Source organism: Hyaena hyaena, unplaced genomic scaffold (assembly GCF_003009895.1).
Source record: "Hyaena hyaena isolate Hyena2069 unplaced genomic scaffold, ASM300989v1 scaffold_28, whole genome shotgun sequence".
In the NCBI taxonomy this organism is placed as follows: domain Eukaryota; kingdom Metazoa; phylum Chordata; class Mammalia; order Carnivora; family Hyaenidae; genus Hyaena; species Hyaena hyaena.
Genome location: NW_024080660.1, coordinates 5,144,402 through 5,172,155, shown reverse-complemented (window position 1 = coordinate 5,172,155; position 27,754 = coordinate 5,144,402). Strand labels below are relative to the sequence as shown.

At 58.7% G+C, this 27,754-nt stretch overlaps 1 protein-coding gene across 3 annotated transcripts; it reads right to left on the bottom strand.

Moving 5' to 3' along the window:
• Nucleotides 1–1,749: 1,749 nt before the first annotated feature.
• Nucleotides 1,750–27,462, bottom strand: CDK18 (cyclin dependent kinase 18). 3 transcript variants are annotated; one of them, XM_039227617.1, is made up of 16 exons: nucleotides 27,424–27,462; nucleotides 11,024–11,173; nucleotides 10,696–10,835; nucleotides 9,977–10,102; nucleotides 9,128–9,184; nucleotides 8,216–8,330; nucleotides 7,933–8,027; nucleotides 7,661–7,723; nucleotides 6,863–6,986; nucleotides 6,642–6,762; nucleotides 5,786–5,883; nucleotides 5,452–5,557; nucleotides 5,239–5,281; nucleotides 4,444–4,534; nucleotides 4,049–4,126; nucleotides 1,750–3,312 (listed from the first exon to the last, which is right to left on the bottom strand). In XM_039227617.1, exons 2-16 carry the CDS (start codon nucleotides 11,145–11,147, stop codon nucleotides 3,278–3,280), a joined length of 1,416 nt encoding a protein of 471 aa, XP_039083548.1. In that variant the 5' UTR covers nucleotides 11,148–11,173; nucleotides 27,424–27,462; the 3' UTR covers nucleotides 1,750–3,277. The 3 variants fall into 3 exon arrangements, with proteins under 3 accessions (XP_039083548.1, XP_039083547.1, XP_039083550.1); XM_039227616.1 differs by lacking the exon at nucleotides 27,424–27,462 and adding an exon at nucleotides 14,928–15,000; XM_039227619.1 differs by lacking the exons at nucleotides 7,661–7,723; nucleotides 27,424–27,462 and adding an exon at nucleotides 14,928–15,013.
• Between the last annotated feature and the right edge of the window lie 292 nt (nucleotides 27,463–27,754).

Sequence of the window (27,754 nt, the reverse complement as noted above, 5' to 3'; positions counted from 1 at the left end):
TTTGGAGCGCCTGGTGCGAACCTGTCGCTGGGTCCCCAGGCTTTCTAGGGCGGTTCAGAGTGCTTCGAGGTCTCCACATAGAGCTCCAACATGCCCCCCACCCATGTGAGCCTCCACAGCAGACAGAATAGCCCCCCGACTCTTAAAGGGGCAGGCCCCTCTGTGAACGGTGGTGGGGGGCCATCAGTGGTGCCCACAATGGTGGTCTCTCGATAGCTCCAGCGAAGCGCCCACTTGCAGTCCTGCCTTGCATTCGTCTCCCTGGCTCTCAGCGCCCCGCACTGTCCACACCTCCTCCTCTCTGCTCCTTTCCCTCCTTGAAGACCAGTGGCTGGCATGGCAGACAGCCCTGGGATTCTTATTTGCTATATGACTCTGGGAGGACGTTCAACTTCACTCTCCTCACCTGCAAAGCAGGGAGAGAAATGGGCGCTGTGAGGGGTCTACGAGATGCTTCTGCACGTGCCTGGCACGCAGTAGGGAGCCTCATAAATTTCAGGTCTGTCTGGTCTCTTTCCAAACTCAGCTTTTTGTTTTGTTTTGAGAGAGAGAGAGAGAGCTCATGGAAGGAGCAGAGAGAAAGGGAGAGAGAGAATCCCAAGCAGGCTCTGTGGTGTGAGTGCAGAGCCCGCTCAGGGCTCGATTCCACAGCAGTAAGACCATGACCTGAGCAGAAACTAAGAGTAGGACGCTTAACCGACTGAGTCACCCGGGTGCACCCCCCCCCCCACGACCTTTTAGCTTAAAAGGTCGTACTCTGGGAGCACCTGGGTGGCTCAGTCAGTTGAGTGTCCCACTCTTGATTCAGCTCATATCATTATGCCAGGGTCGTGGGATCAAGCTGTCCATCACTTAGCATGGAGCCTGCTTAAGATTCTCTCTCTAGCTCATGCTCATGCCCCTCCCACTCATGCTTTCTCTCTCTCTTTCAAATATATATATACATATATATACATATATATTTGAAACCCTGATTCCCACCAGTGCATCTCCCATCAAGGACTAAGCGTCCTATAGTTTGGTGACCGCTGCCTGCAAAGAGTGAGGAAGTCTAGGGGACAGAAGTGGTGCTGGGCTGAGACCCAAGCCCTGGTCCGCCCCTTACTTTGGCGACCTTGGAAGACATCACCCAACCTCAGCACTCGCTTCCTTCCCTGAAAGCAGCCACGCCAAGGAGGTCAGCAGACTGGAAGGTTGTTACGGCCGGCCGTGGGGCCACTGCACAGGGAGGGTCGGGAGGTGCGGTTTGGGGCTGGCCGCCTCCGAGCGCTGTCAGGAGAACAAACCCGGACACTGACTTGGAAGACAGCGCAGGAAGCTGGGGACTTTGGATGTGTTTGGAAGAAGGTTGTGCACACCCACGGTGAGAGGCGGTCTGGGCAGCACAACGTGAATCCCGGGTTTGTAGAAACTGCTGCTTGGCTGGACGATAGAGGTGCGCACCCTCATTCTGTACCCTGGCCCTCCTCCGTGTCGACCTTCTCTTAAACCTCCCTCCTTCCCTCCCAGGAAGTCAGTAAGCTGTTTAGTTGCAGGAGCACAAGGGTCAGCTACAACAGCCAGCACCCCTGCCGGGGGTCCTGTTCTGGCCGGCTCCACCCCTCCACCCACCATCCGGGGCCCAGGCAGCCTCCACTCCCCCCAACACCAGACTTCCGGCCCTGGAGGCAGCAGCTTCCGGAATCCAGCAGGAAGGGTGCAGGGAGCCCCGCCCACGCCCAGGGTGGGCTCAGAGATGCACACAGACCAGACTCTCTGTCCGCTTTATATACATACACGTGCACAAGCACCCCCCCGCCGCACCCGAGGCCTGGGGAAAGGCCTCCAGTCCTCCATCTTTGGCATCAATCTGTCAAAATCAGCTTTTCTGTACAGACCGCTCGCTCCTTTCTGTACAACATGAATTAAATATATTATCTGTCTTTGTGCTGAGTCACAGGACATTCACAGTACAGTGGGGGGGGAAGGGAAGGACCTGTGGGGAGGCCAAGACCCTCCAGGGCTGCCCCTCAGGCTGAGGGGTCGAGCTGGGCAGGGGGCTCGTGTAGAATGGCCGGGCCTGGCCTCCTCTTGGCCTTGCCATTCAAGATTCGGCCAAGCGTCGAGGTGACCTTGGGGATACAGCAGGCGTGCTCCGAAGGGGTGGTGAGCGGTGCCTGCTTTGGGGCTGCGGCCCCTCATACTCCCAGCCCCCTAGGGCAGGGCTCTCAGGATCAGAGCCTGTGCATCCTATCCCACCTTCCTCCACCTCAGACCTACCCTTGGGGGGGGGGAAGGTGGGGGAAGGACTGGGTGGAGCATGGACAGGGCCACGGGGGTGGGAAGGAGGGAACGGGAGGCGAGGAGGGGAGGTTGTGCTAGCCCCAAGGAGCCGAGGCCCGCCTGGCACCAGTGTCAGGGTGACCCTGCATATCTTCGTGTGGCCCCCAGGACCGTGGCCCAGGGCCAGCTTATCAGCGCCCGGGCACAATGAGCAGGAATCGCTCTCGGGAAAGGGAGGACAGGCAGGAGCTTGGGTCAGAGTTCCAAGGGCAGTGAGTGCTCTACCACCTGCTGATTTAAGGCAATCCCTTCAGACTAGGAAGAGGGGTGGGAGCCAGCTGAGGTGACAGAGCGCAGCTGGTGGTACCAGGCCACCTCTGGACTCAGTTGGGGACCCGGCAGCATATGGGGCCTCTGACAAGGAGAGGGGATAGGAACTCGGTGAGGGCGTGCAGAAAAGGGCTGGGCGACTATTCTCTCTTATGGCCCAGGGACACCCTCCCTTCACGTGGGGGGAGGGGCTTTGGCACACACGCTGGCACCCAGCACTGCAGGGTCCTAGACAAGGTGCCATGTCGATTCCTGCTCTCCGAGAGTAAGAAGGTGAGTGACGTGTGGGTGGGGAGGCACGGGGGCGCCCGGGTCCCGGGCACAGTGCTCAGCCTGGCACCTGGATTCTCCTGTCCGTGTGGGTCCCACGCCGGTGCCCGAGCACTCTGGGGTGAGAAAGGGTCTGAAGTCCCTCCCCGCCCCCTCATCTCCTCCTGGGAAAGCAGCTCCGGCCCGGCTCCAGGGCCGGTGACAGAGGGCTTGGTGTGCAGGTGAAGGCTACAGGGGAGGCATGTGGGAAGCAGGAAGAGGAAACAGCCGTGGCCAGCAGGGCTGCCAAGAGGTGTTCTGGGCCAGCCATTAGCCTTGCTCCTCAGTCCTGCTGGGGCCACACAGGCCCCATCCTGCTCGTGGTTGTGCTCACTGTGACCTCTCGTCTCTCCGGGCAGCAGCAGGTGGATACGGCTCAGAAGATGCTCTGTCGCCGGTTCTTCCCTCGTCCTGGACAACAGAGGGGAGGGGTGGGGCTGCAGAGGGGAGGCTGGGCAGAAGGGTGCCCGAGGTCAGGAGGGACGGCTGTCCTCCGGTGCTGTTCTGACAGCCAGCAGAAGTATGCTCTCAGAAGCCAATTGGTCCTGGGTTCAAATCCCATCTCTGTTACTTACTAGCTTCATGCAATTGTGACTCAACCTCCCCTATGCTTCAGATTCATTGATTATGTGATGAGGAACATTAATAGTACCTATTTCAGGGTACCTGGCTGGCTCAGTTGGGAGAGCCTGCTATGCTTAAACTGGGGGTGGTGAGTTTGAGCCCCATGCTGAATATATATATGTATACACACATGCAAAAGCACCAGCTTCAAGGGGTGTTTTAGGATTAAACAGAATAATGCACCTGTCAACCATCGGCTGCTCTAGAGACAAGGTATGGAGGTGAGAGCAGTCAGAGTGTGAATGTACCAGAGAGAGCACGCACCTTCATCGGGGCTTTGTCAGATGCAGTGTGGGGTCTGGGGTGGGAGCTGACAAAGCACACACTGGAGGAGGAAGCCTGGGCAGGAGATACGGAAACCAGCCCCTTCCTCGCTCCCCACGGGCTCCTGCAGAGGCCAAGCTGATTCCCCCACCGCAGGGACTGGATGAGCCGCTCAGCCCCACCTCTGTTCTTCCAGAGGGAGGAGCACCTGCATGGTCTACATGTACGCCGACAAGTGGAGCGGTGGGGGAGCCCCTACCTGGCTGCTGAAAGGCCAGGCCCCGGTAGCCCGGGTCCTTCTGGAGCTGGATCTCCTTCAGGGAGAAGATGGAGGCAGCTACAGTGAGGGAGGGGAAAGGCAGGGAGAGAGCTGGGTGCGGGCGCCCTGATCCCAGAGCCCGTGGCCCCCCACACCTCCTGGCTGGGGACCCCCTTCATTCAGGACTGGGCCTTTGAGGCAGTGTCTTAGATCCCACGGGTTTGTCCCTTAGTTCCAGACGAGAACCCAAGGAGGGGAAGCCCTGGGCCCGAGGCAGCCCAGCTAGACGGGGACCTGTGGCCTCTTTGCTCCAGTTCTTCCACCCGCACCCACTGCCTCTTCTTTGGTTCTGGGGCGACCCTGGTCCCCTCCCCCAACCTCCCCCAGGCACTCACTATCTTCAAGCTGGTGCACACGCTCCCCCAGAGACCGGAAGTAGGGGTGGCTCAGGGCAGCCTCTGCTGACATGCGGCTCTTGGATTCATACTGAAAGGCAGAGCATAGGCTGCTGGGCCCTGGCTGGGGACTCTGGGCACCTCTCTGGGCAGCGCAGCTCCCACACTAAGTTAGACGGCCAAGAGGCGCGGGGCTGGAGTCTAACCCAGGAGCCCCCGGGGTCAGCCACCAGCCTCCACCTCCAAGCCGGTCCTAGGTCTCGGCTCCTAGGGTCTCCAACCACCAAGAGAAAACCAGAAAACGGGTCTTCCAGAGAATGACCTCCTCTCGGGATAGAAACACAGGTGCTAAACAACCACGACCCCAACATCAATAATAGTGATACTAACATGTAACACCACCTACCACCCTTCACTGTGTACTTACCTCAAGACAGGCCCCACACTGTGTTCCATAATCTCAGTTTATCCTCATGACTATCTTATAAAATAGGGATTATCAATTCCTCTTTGCAGTTGAGGAAAGGGAAGCCCAGAAAAGTTCTAGAGCTTGCCCAAGGCTATACGGCTAGTAATTGGGTCTGAACCCACTTATATGAGGTTTGAGTTCAAAGCACGCCCACTCCCAAGCCTGTGTGGAGACAGGGGCTCTTCTTGGGCTTGAGGGTGGGGCGACAGGGTGGAAGATGGGGTAGACGGCTGAGCTGTGAGGACAGAGCTCTGGCGGAGGGCCAAGGTGGGGCGTGGGGGCTTTGGGGCTATTTGACGGCTGGGACCAGCCGGGTGCACACTCACCAGGAGGAGGCCGGTCAGGAGGTGGATGCCTTCAGTGTCCAACCTGCAAGAGAATGGAGGGGGAACAGGCCTGGCCTGGGTGGTGATGGTGGTGGTGGTGGTGGTGGTGGTGGTGTGTGTGTGTGCGCGCGCGCGCGCGTGCACGTGCAGCCACCTCCAGAAAGGCCAGCCAGGACCACAATCAGGACAGGAGGTGTCGGGAGGCAAGGCTACCTGGGAGCGTGGCTGATGAGCGGCTGGGGGAGGTACCGCGGGAAGTTGTAGGCTCTGAACTCCGACAGGGCCAGCACGCCAGGCCACGTCTCTTCCGTAGGGGTCCCTGGGGAGACGAGAGGGGGTGGGAAGGACACGGTGAGGGGCCAGGGCCAAGGGCAACTTGGACAGGAGCAAGGAAAAAGGTGGGGGCAGAGAATGGCGGAGGCCACAGGGGTCTCCGCTCCGTTGAGAGGGAGTGGGAGCCCCTCTTCCCATTCCCTTTAGGCGCCTGGGCTGGAAAGACTTCTGGCGCCCCCTGGTGGCGAGAGGGAGGGAGCGGCCGGAGACTGACCGAGGAGTCGGAAGATGAGGTGCAGTTCCTCCTTGACCGTGGAGCCGGGGAAGAGGGGCCTCCCCGTGGCCATCTCGTAGTGGATGCAGCCCACGCCCCTGCGGGGAGCAACCGGCAGGGGCGACGTCAGGCTGGGCCTCCTCGCACCCGCCCTTCCTAGGGCTGCTCCACCAGGGCACCAAGGATGCCCTTCCTGCCACCGTGGCTCAAGTGGTCATGGCTCTGTGGTGGGTGGCCCGGGGCACGGGAGGCTGGCACAGCCCAACCCGCCACCGTGGCCTCTCTCTGGGGCTTCTCTCGGCTCCCCCCTCACTCTGTTGAGTTTGTGTCTGCACCCATGTGGCACCCTTAAGCAGTGCTGTCTCCAGCTCTGTCCACGTGTGCCCCTGCTGCAAGAGGTAAGTCCATACCTCCACTCTCCTGGGGCCTCCCTGCACAGAGCACAGTGGCCATTCATTGGAAAGCTGTGTTTTAGCTTTAAAATTAGGCTGAGTTTTCATTCAATGCCAAATCATATGCATGTTGATTTTAACACAAAAATAATATATACCCTTTCCAAAATGTTCAGTAGAACCAATGCTTGGGGAAGAGTTTCCTTTGGAAGCCCTCCTGTACCCTCTGGCCTAGGGGGTCTCTGGGCGCATGTTTCAGAAGCATAGCCCTGGAGGGTCTGCTTAGAGCCAGGGGAACCTCCATGTAGCCCAGAGTTAATTTTTCATATCCAGTTACTTCAGCAGGATGTCACATGGCTTCTAGTCAAAGGTTCAGCAATTCTTTGCAGAGGGACTTGAGGCCACAAAAGGGAGCGTGGAGGTGTGCCAGCCCCCCTCACCTTGGCCCCACGAAGCTCACTCACCACATGTCGATGGGGGTGGAGTACTCTGTGGACCCCAACAGCACATCAGGGGGCCGGTACCACAGGGTCACCACCTCATTGGAGTAGGTCTTTGTGGGCACTGACTTGGCCCGGGCCAGTCCTGGGGACAGACACGTTACTGAATGTCCGTCCCCCACAGCGCCCACGTCCCCAGACCACCGTGCCGGCGGCCCCCTCGCCTTGGCGGCCGCGGCCCTCACCAAAGTCAGCCAGCTTCAGCTCGCCCCGCTCACTGATGAGCAGGTTCTGCGGTTTCAGGTCCCGGTGCAGGATCTTGCGGCGGTGACAGTAGGCAAGGCCCCGGAGCAGCTGGAACATGAAAATCTGCCGGAGGAGGAGGGGAAGAGAAAGGTGAGCAACAGGAGGGGAGAGCATAACCCCCTGTGTCTCCGCCCCACAGCTCGCATGGGGACAGGGCAGGGACAGAGGGGCCGTGAGGTGTGACGGGTCTGGAGAGCTAGCTCGTGCTCCCCATCCTGGGCTCCATCTATCCCGGGGAGTCCCAGCCACAGAGGAGTGCACGAGGTATGCAGAAGAGGCAGCAGGGTGCTGGAGGCCAGAAAATTCTCTGGCCTGGGAGCTGGGGGAGTGGGGAGCAGAGTGCCATAAAGGGCCAGGAAGGGCCTGGGTAGGGAGGTCTGCACTTGATTCGTTAACAATGACCAGAAGAGGTCACTCATTGCTTCTCACTTCTCCAGAAGCCTCCCTTCATCCATACACCCATTTGACAGATGGGAAAACTGGTGCTCAGAGCAGGAGAGGGGATCTTATACCAACAGCTAGATGGTGGTGAAGGGTGTGTGTCTGCATTGGTGGGGTAGACTAGGGTGCTTACCCTGAACGGCAGTGACCTTGCACACCCTCATACATATGAAGATCTGAGCAACCTCAGCAGCTGGGCCCCTCTTGCTGAGAGCGGGTTCCCATGCCAGGCTCGAAAACGGGTGGGTGCCAAGATGGGGTGCCAGAGGGTAGGCGGCCCTCCGTGAGGCCCTCACCTTGACGTTATGCATGCTCATGAGGTTTCCACAGTGGTCCAGATACTGCTTCAGGTCACTGTCCTGGAACACGGAGCTTGACTCAGCCCCGACTCGTCCTGACCCCTGGCCGGAAGCCCCTCCCTGGGCAGGGCCCAAGCTCTGAGCTGCCCTTAAGCCCCGTTGGCCCACTCCTGCATGGGGGCATCTGAGAACCTGGTTCTAGAACAACACTTGGGCTGCCCCCACCCCCACCACAGAGAGGAGAAGCTGCTAGCCCCAGCGCCGCTCACCAGGTACTCGAACACCAGGGTGAGAGACCGCTCCGTGTGGACGAGGTCATGCAGGGTCACAATATTGGCGTGTTTGAGGTTCTTCAAAAGAGACACTGTGGGGGATGACAGGCCCGCCTGGGTCCCTGGGACCCCACACCCCCCTCGTACCCTCTCTTCCCGGGATCGGCCCCAGGAGCCCCCGCTCCAGCAATGACCCTGTGTCCTCAGGCTTCCACTGGGTCTCAGGTCGCCACCCTCCTCGCAGGAGCCCCCAGGGGAGCAGGGCCCTAGGACATCGTACCCTCTCGGATGGCCGTGCAAGGTGCGCCCTCCTCATGCTCCAGCCGGATCTCCTTCAGGGCCACGAGGTTCTCTGTCAGCTTGCTGCGCCCCTTGAAGACGGTGGCATAGGTACCCTGGGGACGAGAACCCCAGCCGCAGCAGCAGCCACACTCAGGGCCCGCGCGCCTCCACCTGGGCTGTGCCCTTCGCCCTTCTTCTCCTCTCACGGATATTCCGTGTTTCCTCCGAGGCCCCCCTCTCTGTGACCATCCCCCCCACCCCTCCCTGTTCAGGATGGACTGTCCTTCCCCGAGGCCCCCACAGGCTGGGTGCCGTTCTGTTGTGACCCCGGTTTTGTTCTTCCTTATGCTGACGTTTACACCTCCTCTCTGGGGTCCTGGAGGCAGGGGGCTGTGTCTGTAAACCTCCGCCCGCCCCAAGGCTCTGACGCCAAGTACGGCCCAGCAGTGACACAAAGAGCTAACGGCACCCAGGGCTTACCGTGTGCGGGCACTAAGTGTGTACATGAGCTTATTGTAATAACCTATTCCAGCCTCACAACCCTAGGGGGCAGAGCAGTTACATCTCCATTTCCAGAGGAAGAACCCAAGGCAGAGAGAGGTCATATAACTCGCAAGGCCACAGGGCTAGTGAATGGTAGAGCAGGGATTTGAATCCCGAGAAATACTTATAGGGGAAAAAAAATAAAAGAGGGGACTATGCCCAGAGCCCATGGGCCCCTCCATCCTTATGCCCTCCTCCAGGACCTGGGCCCCTCAACACCTGCAGAAGGCTGGGCCAGATGGGATGGCGGGGATGACGTGCCTCTCTGAGGCAGGGGGAATGAGAAGGCGGCGGGGGCGGGGGCGGGGGCGGAGTGGGGAGGGGAAGACACTGTCCCTGCTCTTAACGGTCCTGCCCAGCCTCTTACCTCTCCCAGTTTGTCCAGTTTCACGTATGTTTCCAGTTTCCCGAAGCCGATGTCTGACTGAGAGGGAGAGACACAGGGTCCTGTGAGCTTGAAGACCCCAGTAGCCCCACATACATGACACCCCCCAGCCAGCCTCCAGGAGGGAAGGGAATGAGACCCCCATCAGTGAGAGGGAACGACAGAGGCTAGCAGGGATGACAGCAGCCACAGATCCCGCCTCTTGGCCTCTCCCCTCTATGCCCGTGATAAAGGAAGGAGCCCTCAGGAGTGAGAGTTTCCTCCTCCCTGGCAGTGAAGGCTGTGGAGCCAGGGCTGGGGCACGTGGGGCCGCACACCTTCTCACGTGTCTGTCCGCCCTGATCAATCACCAGCTCGATGACCCCTGGGCAGAATCCAGTTCAGAACCCGCCTCCCCAGCAGCCTCTCTCATCAGCCCACCTTTTCTAGCTTGGAGGACAGATTCCTGGATCCCACCACCCAGAGTCTGATTCTGTGGGTGTCGGGAGCAGGGACCAGAGTCCGTGTGTTTTGCAGGATGCTCCCAAGGAAATCTGATAAGCGGCCATGCTTGGAGAGCAGGTGCCAGCTGCTCTGTGGCTCTCACTCCAGTGAAGATCCTGGGGCCCAGAGGGGGATTGAGGCTCAGCGCCAGCCCTGGTGGGGCTCCTCTAGGCAACCGAAGTTGACCAAGGAGTACAAGGTTTGTGAGTCTCCTGAGGCCAGCAGGTGGCGCCAGAGGCCCACAGACGACTGCTGACCTCAGCTGCCACCCAAAAAACTAGGACTGATGTATCCAAGTTGGGGAGAAGGTGGTCCACCCTGGTGACCTCGGGCCCTTCTAGGACTCACCAGGGATGCTCGGCGGGACATGCGGCTGAGCGGTTTGGGCAGGTCTGGACTCTCCAGCTGTAGCTTCTGCAGGAGTTCCTGGGGTAGACGAATGTCCATGGGCAGAGAGAGCCTCTTACTGATGTCCTACAATGGCCGGGAGGAGACAGGGACACTAGCATTTGCTCCACGTTGCCTTGTGCTGTGGGACCTTTCCCCCAGGGCCTGGCTTTACCCGGACGGCAAGCCCAGCAGGGCCAAACCACGGGCTGTGACCCCAGCCTCAGAGCTGCTTCAAAGATGTGCTCCGAGACATATGCGAACACACAGGGGCTGCTGTGTGACCTTAGGAGGTCCCTTCCCCTCTCTGGGCTGTAGTATAACCATCTATAGAATGAGATGCCTACAGATGCTGTGATTCTGTAAGCCTGTTTTGCATTTACTTGGGCGCATGCATATGGGTCACAAGAACAACAGTCAAATTGTCTAGCCCTTGCTATGCACCAGGACTGTTCTGTGCACTTGGTATATATTAACTTGCTTAATCTCCGCGATGACCATTTTAACACAAGGAGACTGGTATGCAGTGCTTGAGAAACCTGCTCAAGGTCACAGAGCTGAATAGGGGCAGTGCTGGGATTTGAACCCCTGAAGTCTGGCTCCCAGGCAAGCACCCTCGTTGGGCATACATTGTGGATGCATCCTGTCACCGGTACAAGGCAGAGCCCTGGGCCCCTCACCTCCATGGAGAAGCGGCGCTGCGTCTGCCGCCGGTACTGCATGCCGGGGGATGACTGCGCAGGGTATTCTCCACTGTCTGTTGGAGAGAAGGTGCTGGACTCCGGCTGGGGGTCTCTGCCAAGAGGACTGAGCTGCAGGTCTGAGAGGGAAAGGCATCAGCTGCCCACCCTGCCCTTCTGCCCCTGAGGGAGGGGAGGGGTGGGGAGGGGAGTCTGCTGCCCCACCTCTGTCCTTCCCCAGCAGTGAGGGTATGGTCAGGACGGGCCAGCGGGGGCTGCGGGGGAGCATCACGGATGGGGTGGGCGGGGGGGGCGGCAGACCTCTCACCTTCATTGTGCCGGTTGTGGAGCTGGTTGAACTGCTCTGTGAACTCCGTCAAGGACTCCTCGATGGTCTCTGTGCGGGGCACGGATAGGGAGAGACGGCGCTTAAAGTTCTTCATCTTGTTCATGGTCGGCAGGGACCAGGCAGCGGGGCCTAAGACAGCAGAGAGAAGAAGAGCAGGTGAAACAAGGCATCGGTGCTGTGCTGACACCGGATGCGAATTCTGGGTCTAGGTCTCCATCTGCCCTTCGAGCCCGGGGGCCCTGCATCCGGAAGCTGGGGTTGCATCTTCCTAACCAAAGTCCAAGCCCCCAGCAGAGAGAAGCTAGCCTCTCCTTCCCTGTGAATCTCGCCCCCCAGGACTCCCTGCTCCTGGGGAGACAGTCACACTACGAACCAAGCAGTGTAGCAAAGTACCGCTCCTAATAGCCGCGTGACAGGCCAGCAGGACCCTGGGGCCTCACCAGGGCCAGACGGCGGGTCTGGCCGGAGAACCCTTTTAGCTGCTGGAGGTCTAGAGGGTTCTCGAAAGAGGCCCGGAGTGGCAGCAAGGAGACCAGAACTGGGTGATGCTCAGGCCAAACAGCTCTTTACCAACTTGCGTGTGAGCCCGAGTGTGCCAACAGCCAGAGAGCAGAAGCTGAACATCAGCTCGGCCTACGGCCTTGTGACAGAATCTGGCCCAAACTCCCATTTCATCCTGCTGCTGACACCTGGAGGTCCCTCTCTGGCTTGTCCTAGGTCCCTGGGAGACAGGAAAGGGGAAGGAAGGGACAAGGGAGGGGCACACGCTGGCCCAGCCCCATCTCTCCAGCTGAAATGTGGGAGGTCAGGAGCAGCTGAAGGTCTCAGGGGAAACACAGAAGTCTGCCGACAAAGAGGGCCTTGGGGACAGGAGGCTGAGCCCCTCCCTCGCCAGAGCCCTGAGTGCGGGAGGGTGTCCCCTGCAGAGAACACAGTGGGGAGAAGGGTGGGCTGCTCTGCTCACCCTAAAAGCCCCTCTCTCACCCAGAAAGGGTTCCCTCCCTGTGCCTCCCCAGCCCTCCTGCTCTCTGAGTGAGGGGACATCTCTGGCCACCCAGCAAGACTGCTTCTTCCTACAGATACTTCCTTCTCTGTCCTGCCCCGAAAACCGGAGTGCAGCTGTCCCACCTCGGTTCCCCAAACTGTCCCCTCCCCGCTCTCCTTCATGATTTCACAAGATCTCAGTGTGGTTGCCCTCACCCTGCTCTGCCCACACCTCCCTCAGCTGCTGTGCAGTCGGGACCGAGGGGGCTCAGAAGGGCCCCACTGACGCCTCCCAAGAGGGCATCCAGGGGCAGTCCTGTGATGGGAGGGGGACACTCTGCTCCCTCTCCCAGCTTTTACCCACGCACCAAACACAGCCCATCCCCAGGGGATGCTCTCAGTCCCGTCACTAGCCAGTACCCCGTTGCCAAGGCAACCAGACCCCTCCGGAATCCTCCTGGTTTAAGGGTCAGTAATATGCTTGCTTTGCTTAATGATCATCCTCTGTCCTCAGCCAGCCTGGAAAGGGTCCCTTCCCCGGGCCCACAGGCTCCTGGCTGCCCCCAAATGCACCCGAGTGGTGGCCCTGCATTGAGCCTGGACCCCGAGACTGGGGCTGGCCAGGCCCTGTCTCCTCAGGCTGCCAGGCCTCAGAGTAGAGGGCTCAGGGCCACGCTGCCCGTGAGCCCATCTCTGTCAGTGGCCCTGGACGCTTGCTTAATTCAGCTCAACAAGTGAGGACTGAGTACCAAGTACCTACTGTGTCCAGGCATGGCACTAGGCACTGGGGTCACAATGGCCAATGAAGTGTGGTCTCTGTTCTTAAGGAACTCAGGGGCTGGTGAGACCTTTGATGAGAAAGTATCAGAAGCTCCTCTCCCATCTTTCTTGGCAAAGCCCAGCAGCCTTGGACCCTCCTGATTCTCCATCCCTGAGCTCATTCCTGCTGCCAACCTCAGCCGCTCCTCCATGGCTCTTTGCATCTCGGGCCTGCCTGCTGCTTCTTTTTAAATTTTTTTTAAATGTTTATTTATATATAATTTTGAGACACAGAGAGTACGAGCAGGAGAGGGGCAGAGAGAGAGGGAGACACAGAATCTGAAACAGGCTCCAGGCTCTGAGCTGTCAGCACAGAGCCCTATGTGGGGCTCAAACCCACGTACCGTGAGATCATGACCTGAGCCAAAGTTGCATGCTTAACCGACTGAGCCACCCAGGCACCCCCAGCCTGCCTTCTGTAGGACTCACAGACAGGAAGCTCCCAGAGGGAGCTACCCCGCCTTACACTGCAGTGTGCAGCCAGCTGAGGGGGGGGGATCCCATGATGGAAGTTCCGTGATGGCGGCGGCATGTGGGTTCCAGGGACAAGAAAGCCTAGGCTTCCTACCTGTTGCCTCATGTTTCCCAGCAGGACAGGAGGGCAGAGATGTCCCCACCGTACAGGTCAACTGTTTACAAAGTGGGCTGAACCTCAGCAGCACCAGGGAGTATTTAAAAAAATTCAGATTCCTGTGTCTCGCTCTCAGAGTCTGGAACTGAGGATGGGGACTAAGAAAATGATTTTTTTTTAAAAGCATCCCCATTGACCTGGACATGGAGCCATGGTGAAAAGCATCCGATGTCCAGGTGAGGGATGGTAATGCACCCCAGTTTCCAGACTGTCCTTCTATGCAGAGATGGGGAACCCTCAGAGCTGGGAGGGTGCGGGAAGGCAGAAGGAAGGCATACAGAGTAGAGCAGCAGGCCCCCTCCTCCCCCCGCCAACCTCCACCCCACAGAAGGGAGGAGGATGTCTACCCTGCAGACTCATGCCCCAGGCTTGGTCATCGTTATCCTAGGGCTGGAAGGGGGCAGTCACTTGGCCCCTTGAGATGTGAGCTCTGCCAAGAGGGACTAGTCACGCCCCCTTCTAAAAACAAGGCTCCCCCATAAAGCCGTCCTGCAGTCCGGGATTTATGGGATGGTATGCTGGGTTTGTTCAGGAATCCACCAGTAGCCACCATAAGTCTTATGCCCTTGCGCTTGTCTGGGGGGAGGGGGGCTCATTAAAAGGCTTTGGGGAGGGAGGCCCCCAATTTCTGCAAGAATCGCACCTGCTCCTGCCCTCCCCTCAGTTCAGTCAGGAGCCGGAAGCCGCCGGCTTGGGTCTAGGCTGGGGTGGGAGCCAGAAGGAGGGTGAAGGGGAGGACAGCTTCTCAAGCAGGAATGCAGGGCCACGCGATGCAGAGGGACGGGGACCCGCTGGTCCCCACCCACTCGCAACCCAGAGGAAGTGGCTGTCACCGTAGCAGGAAGGCTGGAGGGCAGATGTGAGGATGGACTTTCTGACGGTGACAGTGGAGCAGGCGTCAGGGGTGGTGGCCGCAGCAGAGAGTGGACGTCTCTCTCTGCTGGGGACAATCGGGGCATTGAACCCGGCGGGGTCTTGGGTGCGACAGGGCAGACGGAGGGGTGAATGGTTTGTTGTTCCTCAGCTCAAGACATAAGATGCCTCTGTCGCTTTTCCCTTGAGAGAATCAGCTCTTCAGACTTGGGGGTCAAGGGGGAAGGGAGACAGGAAAAAGGCTTGTCACCTTGGTGCCGTCTGCCCCTCACCCCCATCTGGGGACAGAAGGGCTCAGTGTGACCCAGTCTGCGGCCGGCCCAAGGCCGGGCACAGTGTGGCCTTTGTCCCTGGGCCAGGGAGCCATCTGGGGCTGCCTTCGTGCAACTGGTGCCAGGGGAGGAGGGGGATGGGCATCGGGGCTGCTGGCCTGGCTGGGCTGTGGGGGGGGGGGGACACATGGAAGCAGAAGGGCCCCCCTCAAGAACCATAAAGGTAGACTCTTCACTAGCAGACCCCCAACTAGGCTTTCCCTCCTGCACCCCCCGCCAGGGAAGCCACAAGTTCTCAGCCTACCTGCTGTCACTTCCTCCTGGCACACAGTGGCCGGCCCAGTACTTCCTGCTGGGGCACAGGAGGAATGAGGAGCCAGGCGGGAGGAAACCGACACTTGCCCAGAGTCCACCATGCACCCAGGGAGAAAGGGCCGAACTTCTGGAATGCCAGCAGAGGCACTTACAGACCTACCGCACCCCCTTGCTGGCCCGTGGAGGGACGACACTGAGGCTCCACGATGAGAACTGACTTGCTCAGAATCACGCGGCAACTGCCTGGTCATTGCCAAGTGCACCAATTCTGCAACCACATGGCTCCTTGCTTCTAAGGGGAGCTCTCCCCACCCTGCCCCTCCCTACGGCCAAGGCTGTGAGTGCTGTTTCCCGTTCCGGGTCTCCCCAACCCCCACCCTGAATTAAAAACCAAATTCAAGTTTTGGTGTCACATTAGCAGGGGTGGATGGTGGCAAATTACATTCTATCATCTCTCTTAGCTTTGGTTCTGCTTCTTCATTTGACAATTATCTATTGAACAGCTATTACATGCCAGGCACTGGTATAGACCCTCAGAATCCATTTATGAAAGAAACAGACAGATTCCTGCCCTCGTGGTACTTATATTTTAATGGTGGGAAGCAGCAGACAAGAAAATAAATACATAAAATGCACAGGATGTTATAATAGTGATGAGTGCAATGAAAGAAAATGAAGTAGCAAAGAAGGATAAGGTGTGGGGGGGGTGGGTGTTGCAATCTTACACAGGGGGGCCAGGAAGGTCTCCATGGGAAAGGGACATCTTAGAGGAAGAATTCCAAGAAGGTGTAGCAAGGGAGTTGGTCATGCTGAACCTGAGGGAAGCAGATCAGTGCAGGGACAGGAGGTGCAAAGGTCCTGAGGCAGAAGTGCTTGGTAGGCTCTAGGAACAGCAGTGTGGCCGCAGAGGGGGCCATAGAAGAACACGGAGCAGATGGCATTGGCCCCCACAGGGAACAGGAGGGTTTCAGCAGATGAATGATATGATCCCACTTAGATGTTAACAGGCTACTCTGGCTGCTGTGTTGAGAACAGACTGTATGGACAAGGAAGGAAGCAGAGAGCCTACTTCCTAGGAGGCTACTGTAGAGATCCAGGCAGATGGTGGTGGCCGAGACCAGTGTGGGAGCAGTGGAAGTGGCTGGCTTCTGGATATATTTTGCAGGTGGAACCAAAGGGATTTACAGATGGATTCGTACAGGGAGTGACGGAAAGGAGTCCCGCGTGACCCTGAAGGGCTGTGGCCAGAGCACGTGGGAGGAGGGGGTGGCCGTCGGTGGAGGGGAAACAGGCTGGGGTGGAGGTGCGGGAGGGAAGCCCCAGAGCTGGGCGTGGGGCACGTGTGCACATCCAGCGGGCATCTGTGTGCAGGTGCAGAGATTGCGACACAATGCGGCACCAGCCCGGGGACGACACCAGGAGAGGCCGGCGCTTCTCAAGGCTTCTCTCAAGCTCTGCCAGGATGCAGAGGTGCCGGAAGATAGGCCTCAGATAAAGCTCATCAGACACGTCCCTCGGACACCTCTTTCCAGCCTGGGCAGGCAGGGTCCCCCCCACTCAGACAGACACAAGTCTCCAGGGCCACGCAGGGCAGAGGAACCCCATCCGCGGAGGGGAGAAACCTCCACACAGCAGGCCAGGCTCATTGTCCGAGTTGTGCAGACACAGCCTGCTGCCATCCCCCCACCCCCACCCCGACCCAGGATGGCCTCTGCCAGGTCCTCGACCTACCCCCTGCCAGGCTTTCACTGGGACAAGGAGGTTCGAAGAGCAACTAGGGAAGCCGGGGAGCAACCTCCACCCCCCGGAAGCGAGACTAATGTGGCAGGCGGGGGTCAGCTTCAGCCCTAACCTCCAGGGAGTCTGGCTTGGAGCCTCCTCTGGGCAACCTTCTGGGGGAAGCCCTTTGCCTTCTGAACAAAGCCCCAGTCCACGGCCTGCACCCAAGGTCCTGCAATCCGGCCCCTTGGCTCCCTGGCTTTGCTCTTTCCGCTGCCCACAGCCCCAGCTCGGCCCCAGCACCCGTATCCCCTGTGCGCAGTTCAGGCACGGGGGCTTCCCTGAGCCCCCAGGGCCACTGGGCAGGCCTCTGATGGACACGGTCCGAGAAAGCGCATAATCTCACAGGGCCACGGTGAGGACTTTTCAAGTGCCTCTCCCACAGGGGAGCTCTGCTCTCTCTGCCTGGTGCCGGTGACATACAGCAGACGGGCACGTGGTGAGCACCCAGTGGATTCCAGGAACAAGTCAGATGCTCCTCCAAGTCCCTCTTATGGTTTCGTCCCGTTTTCTCTTCTTTTTTAGATCTCTGTCTTCGTGGTCCCAGGAGGCAGAGCTCGAAGGACGGAACTCACAACCGCCTGCTTTCTGGAGCCCAGAGAGTCTGAGCCTCAGTCTCAAAGACTGACCGCTGGCCGGGATCCTCAGGACACCCTCTGCTGCTCACTCCCTGCCCCCAACACGGTCACTCTGCCACTTTGGGCGGGTTTCAAAAGAACAAGAGGCCACGGCTGACCAAGTTCACAGACGTCATGAGCCGGGGCTTCAGAGACACGCCCCCCTCCCAGGGAGCAGTGTGCCTCAGGGAGCCCTGCTGATAGCCATCTCTTCCTTCATCCTCCAGCTGCCCCTGCCCTGCACAGCGTGGGGCTTCGGTTCCTTCAGCTTGTGACAGGCCTCAGGGACCGCCAGTCGCCACAGCAGAAGCCCCGGAGCCCCCATCACTGACCTCACCCCTGCCCCCAGCTCCAGCCTATATGGGAGGCTGGGCGGCCAGCACAGAGGATAGGAGGTAGGCCTGCAGCCCCCCTGCTAAGGAACAGATGCTTCCCACAGCCTCTGTTTGGAATGCAGGAAGCAGGCAGGAGGGCCTTCCCGGAGCAAGCAGGGGTGACCTGCAAGGAGCACGGTCAGGAGGTGAAGTGGCTGGGGCTCAGGGCAGCCTCTCCCCTCTGGACAGATGCACCATTTACCCCTGCAGGGTCCCTTGCCTGATGGAAGTGTCCTCCAATGAGGGCCACACGCTGTCCAGGCCTGCTCGCCAAAATTCTCTGCCGTTCGGAGCATGGAAGAAACCCCAGCTCTCTCACTTCCAGCACGGTGACCTGGGAAGCCCCCGACCCCTCTGACCCCACGCTTCGGTTTCCTTGTCTGCTAAATGGACAGAATACCTACTCCCTGATCCAATTGCCAAGAAGCTGCCAGACTTAACCTTCTTGGCTGCTTTCCGACAATGTCACTCACCTATTTAAAATCCTTCAACATAACACTGCCCTCAGACAAAAGTCCAAACTCCAGGGCCCAGACGACTAGGCCTCTTGTGTTTTGAGCTGTCTCCTTCTGGAGTCTCGGCTCTCACCCCTCCCTGCAGGGTCCGGTGTTATGGAGTGTACTTAGCATTCCCAGAGTAAAGCCACACTCGTGCCCTGCAGCTTTGCACAGGCCGTTCCTTTGGCCTGGGATGTCCTTCCTCATTGTCCCCTTGGTAAGGCGGCTTCTAAACTCAACCCAAGTGTTGCTTCCCCTGGAAAGGCACGCAGGACCACACCTCCTTCCTTTAGGTAAAAATGGGATGCTCTCTCCTGTCGCTCCCAGTCCAGCCTGTGAACATTTGTCCCTAGACTGTGATGTCCTTCAGGACAGCAGCAGGGTCTCTGTGAGCTGTTTGCCCAACACCTGACACGGGGTAAGGAGCTGACGAGGTGCTGTCAGTGTTCGTGCAGTGAATGAGACGATCATCGGCCACTGCACCCCAATGACATTTCAACCTCTTCCCTCTGCAGACGTAATAGGGACAAGGCGCACTGTCACCCTTCCCCATAGTCCCCTTGAGCCTCCAGGACGCTCTGTCCGTCCGCGGCATATGCGATTCTCTTCCTACTTCCAGCCCAGCCAAGGTCCCATTCTAAGCGGTCAGGCCTGCTCCACTCTGAGCAGGTAGGGGCTCGAGCACAACGGGGGAGGGCCTGGCCCTGCCCTCCTTCCAGCCACGCCAGAGCAAGCCCCGCGGCCTGAGTCCCCGGGGCATCGTCTCTCCTTGGTTCTCCCGACTCTCAGTGGGAACCAGAACATGGGCAGGAACGGTGGGCCAGGGACCAGGGCAAGCCGGGAAGTGCTCACAGCTTCAAGGCTTGCCAGGGCGCAAACTCTTCCAGGAGGCCCTCTGTGATGGACGGCCCTCCCTTCTCCTACCTGAGAGCCCGCGGGCCCCAGCTTGGTTCCCTGTACTGCACCTGCTCACTTGTCTGCTTCCCCAGTTTGCCCGCAAGCTTGTTAAGGGCAAGGACTGGGTTAGACTCATCCTTACACCCCCCCCAGGGCCTGGCACTGAGCGAGCCTTCGAACGATCAACGAGAATCTGGAAGCGGTGAGTTCTGAGTTCTAGGGGCTGTTTGGAGATGAGAGCGCAGCCAGGAGCCTGTCCGCTACTCAATGGACTCAACCTCCCTTCCCCAGTTCCCTGACGGCAGTGGTGGGGGCCAGGGGGCCCCTGAGGCACCGGGGAAGCTGCCTGCCCCGCGGCAACCCCCTCGGTGAGGTCTGCGCAGGTCTCCACTTCGGTGGATGACCCACCGTGACAGATGGACTGGGGGAGGGGAAAGTCCTAATGCAGGGTTCCGACCAAACACCATCGATTGGGGCCCACAGGGTTGTGGGGAGGGGGTGGTGACAGCCCTGGGGCCCTCCTCATGGGTTCCCATCCCTCCAGAGCAGACTCCCCGCACCTCACAGGTCAGGTGCACTATGCGGGGATCAGACCTTGGCCTTGACCCCTCCTGACCCACTGACTGCCCATTTCTAGCCCCTCTGTGTGAGCCCCACATCAGCACTGCTGATACTCTCTGTTGCTCTCTTTGGCTTCCAAACGTTCAAGGAATGGGGGCTCAAATATCATCTTCTCTATTTTATTTTTGATCACTTTTGAGACCCAGCTAAGTCTAGTCTGCAATCTTTAGGGAGGCTCTGAATTTGCAAGTGACACGACCGGAGAAGGTGCCAGAGAAGGCGCCCTCCAAGGCGCCCTCCGGCCAGTTCTCTTCCCGCCAGAACGTCCCAGACCAGAGGCTGCAGTGAGGGGCAGTGCAGGTAAGCCCTGTCCCCACCCTGTCCTGCTTCCAGAACGGCTCCATCCCCCCTCCCAGGGGAGAAGACCCCTTCCGACTCCTTTCAGTAAGCTCCAGGCTCCGTTCAAGGCCCTTGAGGAAGGTCCCTCAGTCACCTAGCCCAGCGTTTTCACTTCTGTGTTGCTGTGTTTGTTTTGTTTTTTAGATTTTGAGTAATCTCTACACTCAACATGGGGCTCGAACACACAACCCGAGATCAAGACTTGCATGCTCCACTGACTGAGCCAGCCAGGCGGCCCCAGCCTAGTGTCTTCAAAATCCCAAGGTCTTGAACCTTTCCTTAGGTCTTCCTTCAGTCCCAAAGGAAACAGCTCACCTCTGTCTGCTCTGCATTTGCCTAAGTGCAGAGGCTGGTGCCCACCAGCTTCCACACAGTAAAAAGGAGGAGAAATAAGGCCTATCAAGTTCACCCACCCTGTCCCTCGTCCATGTGAGAAGCCTGGCCTTCATGGTGGTCTGTCACGGGATCTTTGTCAACATCAAGTGCCGGCATCCCTGGGGACCTCTCAGTCTCAGGAGCAGGGAGGGCAGGGGGGAGCCTTTCTCAGCGTTTCTAGACTCTATTCCTATTTATACTCCACTCCCAGCCCCTCCCCACCCCCGCCCCCTCCAGTCTGGCCCACATTCCAACAGGACCCCCAGCCAATATTTCCCAACCTTTAGGGCAAGCAGACTCCTCACACTCAACATGGCTTCCCTCCCACCAGGCTAGGCCCAGGCCACACCCTCTCCCTAGACTTCCCCCCACCCCTCCCTGCCTCCAGGACCCCCTCTGGGAAACCTCTAAGCATCTCACAGTTGTTCAACTGTTCTCTAATTGCTCCCATCAGTGGCACCTACTGCCTGGAGCACAGGCTCCCCAGGGGAGGCCCTGGCTTCTAGTCACTCACTCTTTCCCCAAGTACCTGCTCAGGGCGGGCCAGGCACAGTCCTAGGCTCCACGCCCCATCTTTCTCCCTTGGTCTCCTGGCCCTCCTGCTTCTCTCTGCCCCGGGCGTCTGCCAGACTCACTTCCTCCACCTGTCCCACAGTGCCGGGCCTCCCTAGAGTTCCCTCTCTGGCCCTCTGTTCTTCCTCTCCACACACTCTTCCTAGTGACCTCATGCTCCCCCGTGGTGGAAACCACCAGCCATGTGCTGATGACTCCCAGGCCCATAGCTCTGGCCCCAGCAAGCCCCACAGCCTCAGTGCTACCTGTAGGTCTGACTACCTGCCAGGCACCGCTCTCTGGATGTCCCCCCCGCCCCCGCTCCCCCAGGCTCTGAGACACTAGAATAAACCTCACTGGGCCCAGATGTAGCAAATGGTTTGAGATGTGTTTTCAAGTGAAAAGGGCAGATGTGTACAACTTATAAAGCTGTGTGTGTGCTGGATATGCACCTGCCATACGCGTACACGTATATGTATAGACTTATAAATACGAATGCTAGATAATAGTCCAGAAATATGCAAGTTAAAATGCTAACAGTAGTTATCTCAGGGTGGCAGAATTGGGGATGATTTTCATATCTTCTTTTTGCTTATTTGCATCCTCCAATACTTCCACAATGGCCATTCGTTGTTTATGTTAAAAGAAGTAACACTTCTTTTTAGATAAAAAGAAAGTATTTTTAGATGAGATTCCGAAACTGTTCAGTGCAAGCCTTGGGAGAGCTATAATTATCTTGAGCAGGGATTGGCAAACTTTTTCTGTAAAAGTCCAGAGAGTCCATATTTTAGGCTTGGGGGGGTGGTCATATGGTCTCTGCAGCAATCATACAACACCTCTTGTAGAAAAGTACTCAGGGATGGGGCACTTGGGTGGCTCAGGCAGTTAGGTGTCTGACTTTGGCTCAGGTCACGATCTCATGGCTCCTGGGTTCAAGCCCCACATCAGGGTCTGTGCTGTCAGCTTGGAACTTGGTGCCTGATTCAGATTCTGTGCCTCCCTCTTTCTCTGCCCCTCCCCTGGCTTGCATTCTGTCTCTCCCAAATATAAATGCACATTAAAAAAATATTTTCGGGGAGGAACCTGGGTGGCTCATTTGGTTGAGTGTCCAATATCAGCTCAGGTCATGATCTCATGGTTCGTGCGGTTGAGCCCCACATCAAGCTCTGTGCTGACACCTCAAGCCTGGAGCCTGCTTCGGATTCTCTGTCTCCCTCTCTCTCTGCCCTTCCTCCACCCACACTCTGTCTCTCAAAAATGAATAAATGTTTAAAAACTTTGAAAAACAATTTTTTAAAGAAAAAAAATAGAGACAAGCTATAATGAAATGAGTATGGTGGCATTCCAGTAAACTTTGACTCATGGACACTAAAACTTGAATTTTATCTAAGTCTCAATGTCTTCAAATATCATTTTCTGCTGAATTTTCCCCAACCACTTAGAACTGCAGAAACCATTTTTAGCCCACGTGCCCCACTGAAACAGGCTGGACTTGGCTGGGAGCCATGTTCACCAAGCAGCCAGGGCCTCCTTGTTCATCTTAGCTGCGGCGGGGACTGGGTCCGCAGGCCTCAGCTGGGGGAAGCCCCTGTCCGTGCTCCAGGGTTTAAAAGACCGGGAGGCAGAGTCTCAGAGCATCTCCTCACCACCCCGCCCCCACCAGCAGCAGGACCACAGACCAGTAGTCTTGGATGGAGCTCTGGAAATTCCTTGATCTGTGCCCTCATTTTTCAGTTGAAGAAGGCAAGACTCAGAAGGGAGGCTGGCCTGCCCAAGACCACTGAGGCTGAACAAGCAGAGCTGAGACCAGAACTGAGGGCTTGTGACCTTTAGTCCAATGCCCTGTCTGCTCCTTCAGGGACTGTAAGGACCTGCCCAGAGATAGTTCTCCCTGCACAGGGCATTATTACCTGGACAATCATCAGCCCACTTTCAAGGACTGGCTTGCCTAGTGAAGAGGCAATGTCAGGTATGGCCTCAGCCCAGTACATGGCACCCCGCCCAGCCACAGTGGGAGGTACCGCCGGCTGGGCTCCATGCCAGGAACAGACAGGGGCTCCGGGACCCCTCGTCTGGCCCATCCCGTGCCTTGCTGGCAGAGGTGGTCTGGAGACCCAGCACTGCTGATGTGATGAGCCATACCCTCCGGCACAGGACCTACCTCCTACCTGCTCCCAGGCGCTGAACTGGACCCAAACTGGTCACCGAGCCAGGGTCTCCTCTGCTGGATGGCTGGGGCCAGGGCACAGAAGCAGCCCTGGATCCTAAAGGGACGCCCCAAAGGCAAGACAGGGTAGGCTTCTTTAGGAAAGCAAGGTATGAGGACAGAAATCATTCTGGAGTTTTGTTAGAACTGACCACGGGAGCAATAAAATCCAGAAGGTGCTCGGAATGGGGGCGGGTGGTTCAGGAATAGTGCCCTTCCAGATTGGAAGCCTCAGCCCTGGTTTCTATGGGGGCCACACAGAGGCCTGGCTACTGAGAACTGCCTAACGTGACCCTGTTACTCCGCTGGCCACTGCTCTTCGATGACGACACGAGGCGAGGCAAAAAGCTAGGAGCGCTGTGGCCGTGATCTCACGCACATCCTCATAACCACATGAAGTAATACTGCGACTCTCCCCATTTTCTAAATGAGGAAACAGAAGCTTGGGCAAGCAAGTTCCTTCACCTACAGCAACCGCTCGCTGAGCAGCAGGGGCATGATTTGAGCAAACCCCAAATTCTGTAAAGTGCCCCCACCCAGGCACGACAGAAGACGGGCACTTATAAAGAACGAATGAAGGCATCAGCCATTCCTGAGTCCTCTTGTCTGTCCCCACCACCTGCCCCCAATTCCGGGGAAGACTTGCATGTCGGGGGGTGGGGTGGGAGCACAGGGTGAGATCAGCATGCACAGTTCCTAGAAAGAGGCCCTCACCACCTTCCCTTCAAAAGTTCTGGCCAATGTCTCTGACACCAGGGTGCCCTGTCTCACCAGGGCCGCTCAAGCCTGCAGGGAGCTTCAGGACCCTTTTTGGTTGGAAGCCAAACCTCATCCTTGCCTCCCTATCCCTCCTCCTCTGCAGACAAAACTGTGAAGATTCCAGAAGCAGATGGGCTCTCCTTCACACGGGAGTTCTGGCTGAGATGCGCCTACAGCTTTCCTTCTTCCTTGATCTGCTGCTGCTGGGCCGCTGGCCAGCTCCTGCCAGGCCCAGCCCCCAGCTCCGTGGCCATCCTGGGACCCCAGCCTTGGGCCCCAGCCTCAGCGCTGGGCTCTGTGAGTGTGCCCGCAGCTGTGGGGACCAGGACAAGACAAGACTCACCGCGACATGCTCCCACCCCCTGGGGACGGCAGAGTGCCCACTCCGCAGCTAATGCCAGGAGGGCAAAGGCAAAGGGTTTAGGGTGGGTGAGGGCAGGACACGGGCTATAGAAGAGAAATGTGATTTGTTCCCAACGAGGTGAAGCTGATCAGGTGAGTTTGGATCCAGGCCAGCCACTCCCTCATGGACAACGGAGCCAAACAGGGACTGTAATTACCTAAGTGGTGGGCAAGGGTCTCCTTACCCCAGGAAAAGGAGGCCCCGCCAGAGGCCTCTCAGAGTAGGCTGTTGGTTTTCCAGCTTCCGAGCCCACCTCACGCATGCTGGAAACTAGAGGGCAGAGTTCCTACCACACAGACTGCTGGTCCCCTCCTGGCAGGTTTCCATCCAACCCTTCCTTCCCAACCCGCAGGAGCAGAAAAGACGCTCAGGGCCCAGCCCGTCGGGGTTAGGAAAGCCTGCCTCAGTCTCTACCCCAGAGCCAGGCATGGTGTGATAACTAGGAAATTTCCTTCCCAAATAACCAAGTAACCATCCACGATACAGCTAGCAGTCATTTAACATCTGCTGTGTGCCAGGCACGAGGAGTTATTTTATTTAATTCCTTTAACAACCCTCCCTATGATGTTCCCCGTCTCACAGATGAGAACACTGAGGCTGGGAGAAGCTCAGGCGTTTGCTGGGGGGAGGGGAGTCACACAGCTAGTATGTCCTGGAGCTGGATACCAAAGAGACCCTGGCTTTGCCCTCTGTAGGTCTCAAACTCAGGGAGGAGAGGAATCAGGAGGGACAGGCAGAGCTGCTGGGCAAAAATCCCAAACAGCGTGACCCCGGAGAGAAGAGGCATGGCTGGCTGGGGTAGAAGCTGGGAAGACCAAGCCAGGCGCCACCCTACAGCATGGAGCGCGTCAGTCTGGGCACTGGGACATGGTCCGGCCCCGGGCCGGCGGACAACAGAGTCTGGGTCTACAGAGAAAACAAGTACAGCCGTGAAGGCAGCTCCGTGGCCCGAGCCCTGGGCGGTGGCTTCCAGGGCAGGCGGCTGGACCTCATGAGATCTTAGACCAAGAAGTTACTTGTTCCTCAGCTCTGGTGCCTTCTCTCCTGCGACCTGTGGAGAAGCCTGGCTCTGCTTGGCACAGGACAAGCAGGGGCTCACTGCTCTGAGCACCACACCCAGCCTCCCTTCTCCTGAGGACTGATGTCAAACCAGAGGACCCCAGAGGGGGCTGAGATCTCCCTCGATGGGGCAGGGACTGCGAGCAGGGAGCTCAGGGTCGAGTGAAAGTGGGCTGGATCCCACTCATGTGAGATGTTGGCAAAGTTGGTCTCTCAGAGCCTATGTGTCCTTACCTGTAAAACGGGGATGGTAATACCTACTTTATGAAGCTGCGTAACACCCTGCTTGGCACCCAGTAGATAGCCTATAAATGGCGGCCACTAAGGCATCCAGAAATCGGTTGTAACTTACTGAAGTCTCCTCTGGCTCTGGAAAGCCCCATAAATATGGGAGGAACGAGGGCTCCTGGCTCCAGGAAGGGCAAGGGCAGCCAGTGGGGAGCATCCCAGAAACCTAATGGGCAGCGTGGTTGCACGGGTGCGGGGAGGTCTGCCTCACAGCCTCATCAGCCCGCACAGGAGGTGGCTGGGGCAGAGTAATCGGAGATGGTAGCTTTGCTGTGGCAAGGTGACCCCCTCTCCAGACCGCCCTCAAGATGCAGACCCAAACCCAGAAGCCAGTGTTGCCGGGGCCCATCCTCACCTGCCCTCAACCCTCAGCAATTTCCCCAGCCCCCTCCCTAGGCCACACTGAAGGCAGGGGACCTCAGAGGGCCAGCGGTGCCGGTCAGGCATCCTGGAGGGCTCTGCTCCCTCCCGCCAGCGGCCTGGAATGTGCTGTGCACCCGAGCCAGTGGAAAACGCCACCAAACATGCTGCATCTCATAGGGTACTGACCAGGAGGGGCAAGCTGGTGTTGGCAGTGAGTCACAGCGCCCAGGCCGCAGCTGGGGAACTGCTGAAGGTTAAGCTGGGGGTGGGATGAGACTGGGGGAGGCTGACCCCCACCCCTCACACCACCCTCACTTTCCGCGCCCCACCCCCTGCCGCCCTGTCTGGAAAGGGTTTGAGAGCATTAAAGAGGCCACTGGTGCCTAGGAAGGTGCTGAGCCCACAGTACAGAAAATCAGCCACTGTCTTAACAGCCCGCCGCCCAAAGGGCCTGCAGCAGCCCGAGGGAACCCCCGCCGCCAACAGGGAGAGAGGAGAGGGTTCCAGCCCATTCCCGATTTCAGATTTCAGATTTCAGATCCCCATCCTCTCCCTCCGCCCCCCAGACAGCAGGACCCTCCGGCCACGCCACGCCACATAGCGCAACAGGCCACTCGCCCTTCCCCACCGCTGTATTATTAACCCTTCGCCCGCTACCGCTGCGGGGTGGGAGCCGCTGCCCCCGTGGTCTCCCGGGTGGGCAGGGAAGAAGCAGCAATGCCCAGGGGCCCCAATCCACCCCCCTCTCCTCCGCGCTGGAACCGGCAGGGCTTCGCGTGTCCTTCCACCTTCACCCCAGGGCTCTGGTCTCCCACCCTCCAGCCTGCCACTCTGGAAAGTTCACCGGAGCCCAGAAAGCCCTTCAAGGCGCGATCTGGCCCCACATTCGCGGGTTCTCCCGTCACCCGGGGACTCCTGACCCTTGCCCTTCCCAGAAGGAAGGGCGACTAGAAAGCGCCAGGTCTGAGCCTGGGTGGAAAACTTTGCTTCCCAGGGTTCTGACCGGAGCCCGGGGGCCAAAGTGAGTCCGGGCGGAGACTCCCTAGGGGGTGGGGGAAATCTGCGGCTGCAAAATAGCGCACCTGGAACTTGGGAGGGGGCTGCGCCGGGCATCACCCACCCCCGGCACACCGGCCCACAAGCCTCGTGATCTCCGATCACCCCGCGGCGCTCCGGCACTCCCCTCCAACCTCTCGCCCCAGGGCAAAAGCAGACCGGCGCCTTTAAGAGCCACTCCGCTTACCTTTGCTCGGTTTACCCGGCGCCGCGGTGCCCCCTCCTCCGACCTCCCCCTTCCTCCCCCGGCGCGCCGCCCGCCCAGCTCTCCGGACACGGCGCGTCGCCCGCGGGACTCACCGCGCGTGTCCTGGGGGCCGCGGCGCGCCGGGTCCCGCCCGCGACGGCCGGGGTGCCGCGCAGCTGGGCGCCGGTGCCCTGCGCCCTGCTGGGGTCTCTTCCCCCCGCGCGGGGCTGCCTCCCCTGCTCCGGAAAGGTGAGCGGCTCCCCAGAGGAGCTGCAACCTGAGCTGGAGGAGGAGGAGGAGGAGGAGGAGGAGGAGGAGGAGGAGGAGGGAGAAGGGGAGGGGAAGGGAGGGTTGGAGGAAGGTGGGGAAAAGGAGGGAGGGGGAGGAGGAGGAGGAAGGGAAAAACCCGGCCCCCGCCAGAGTTTTTCACGTGTACAAGTTGAC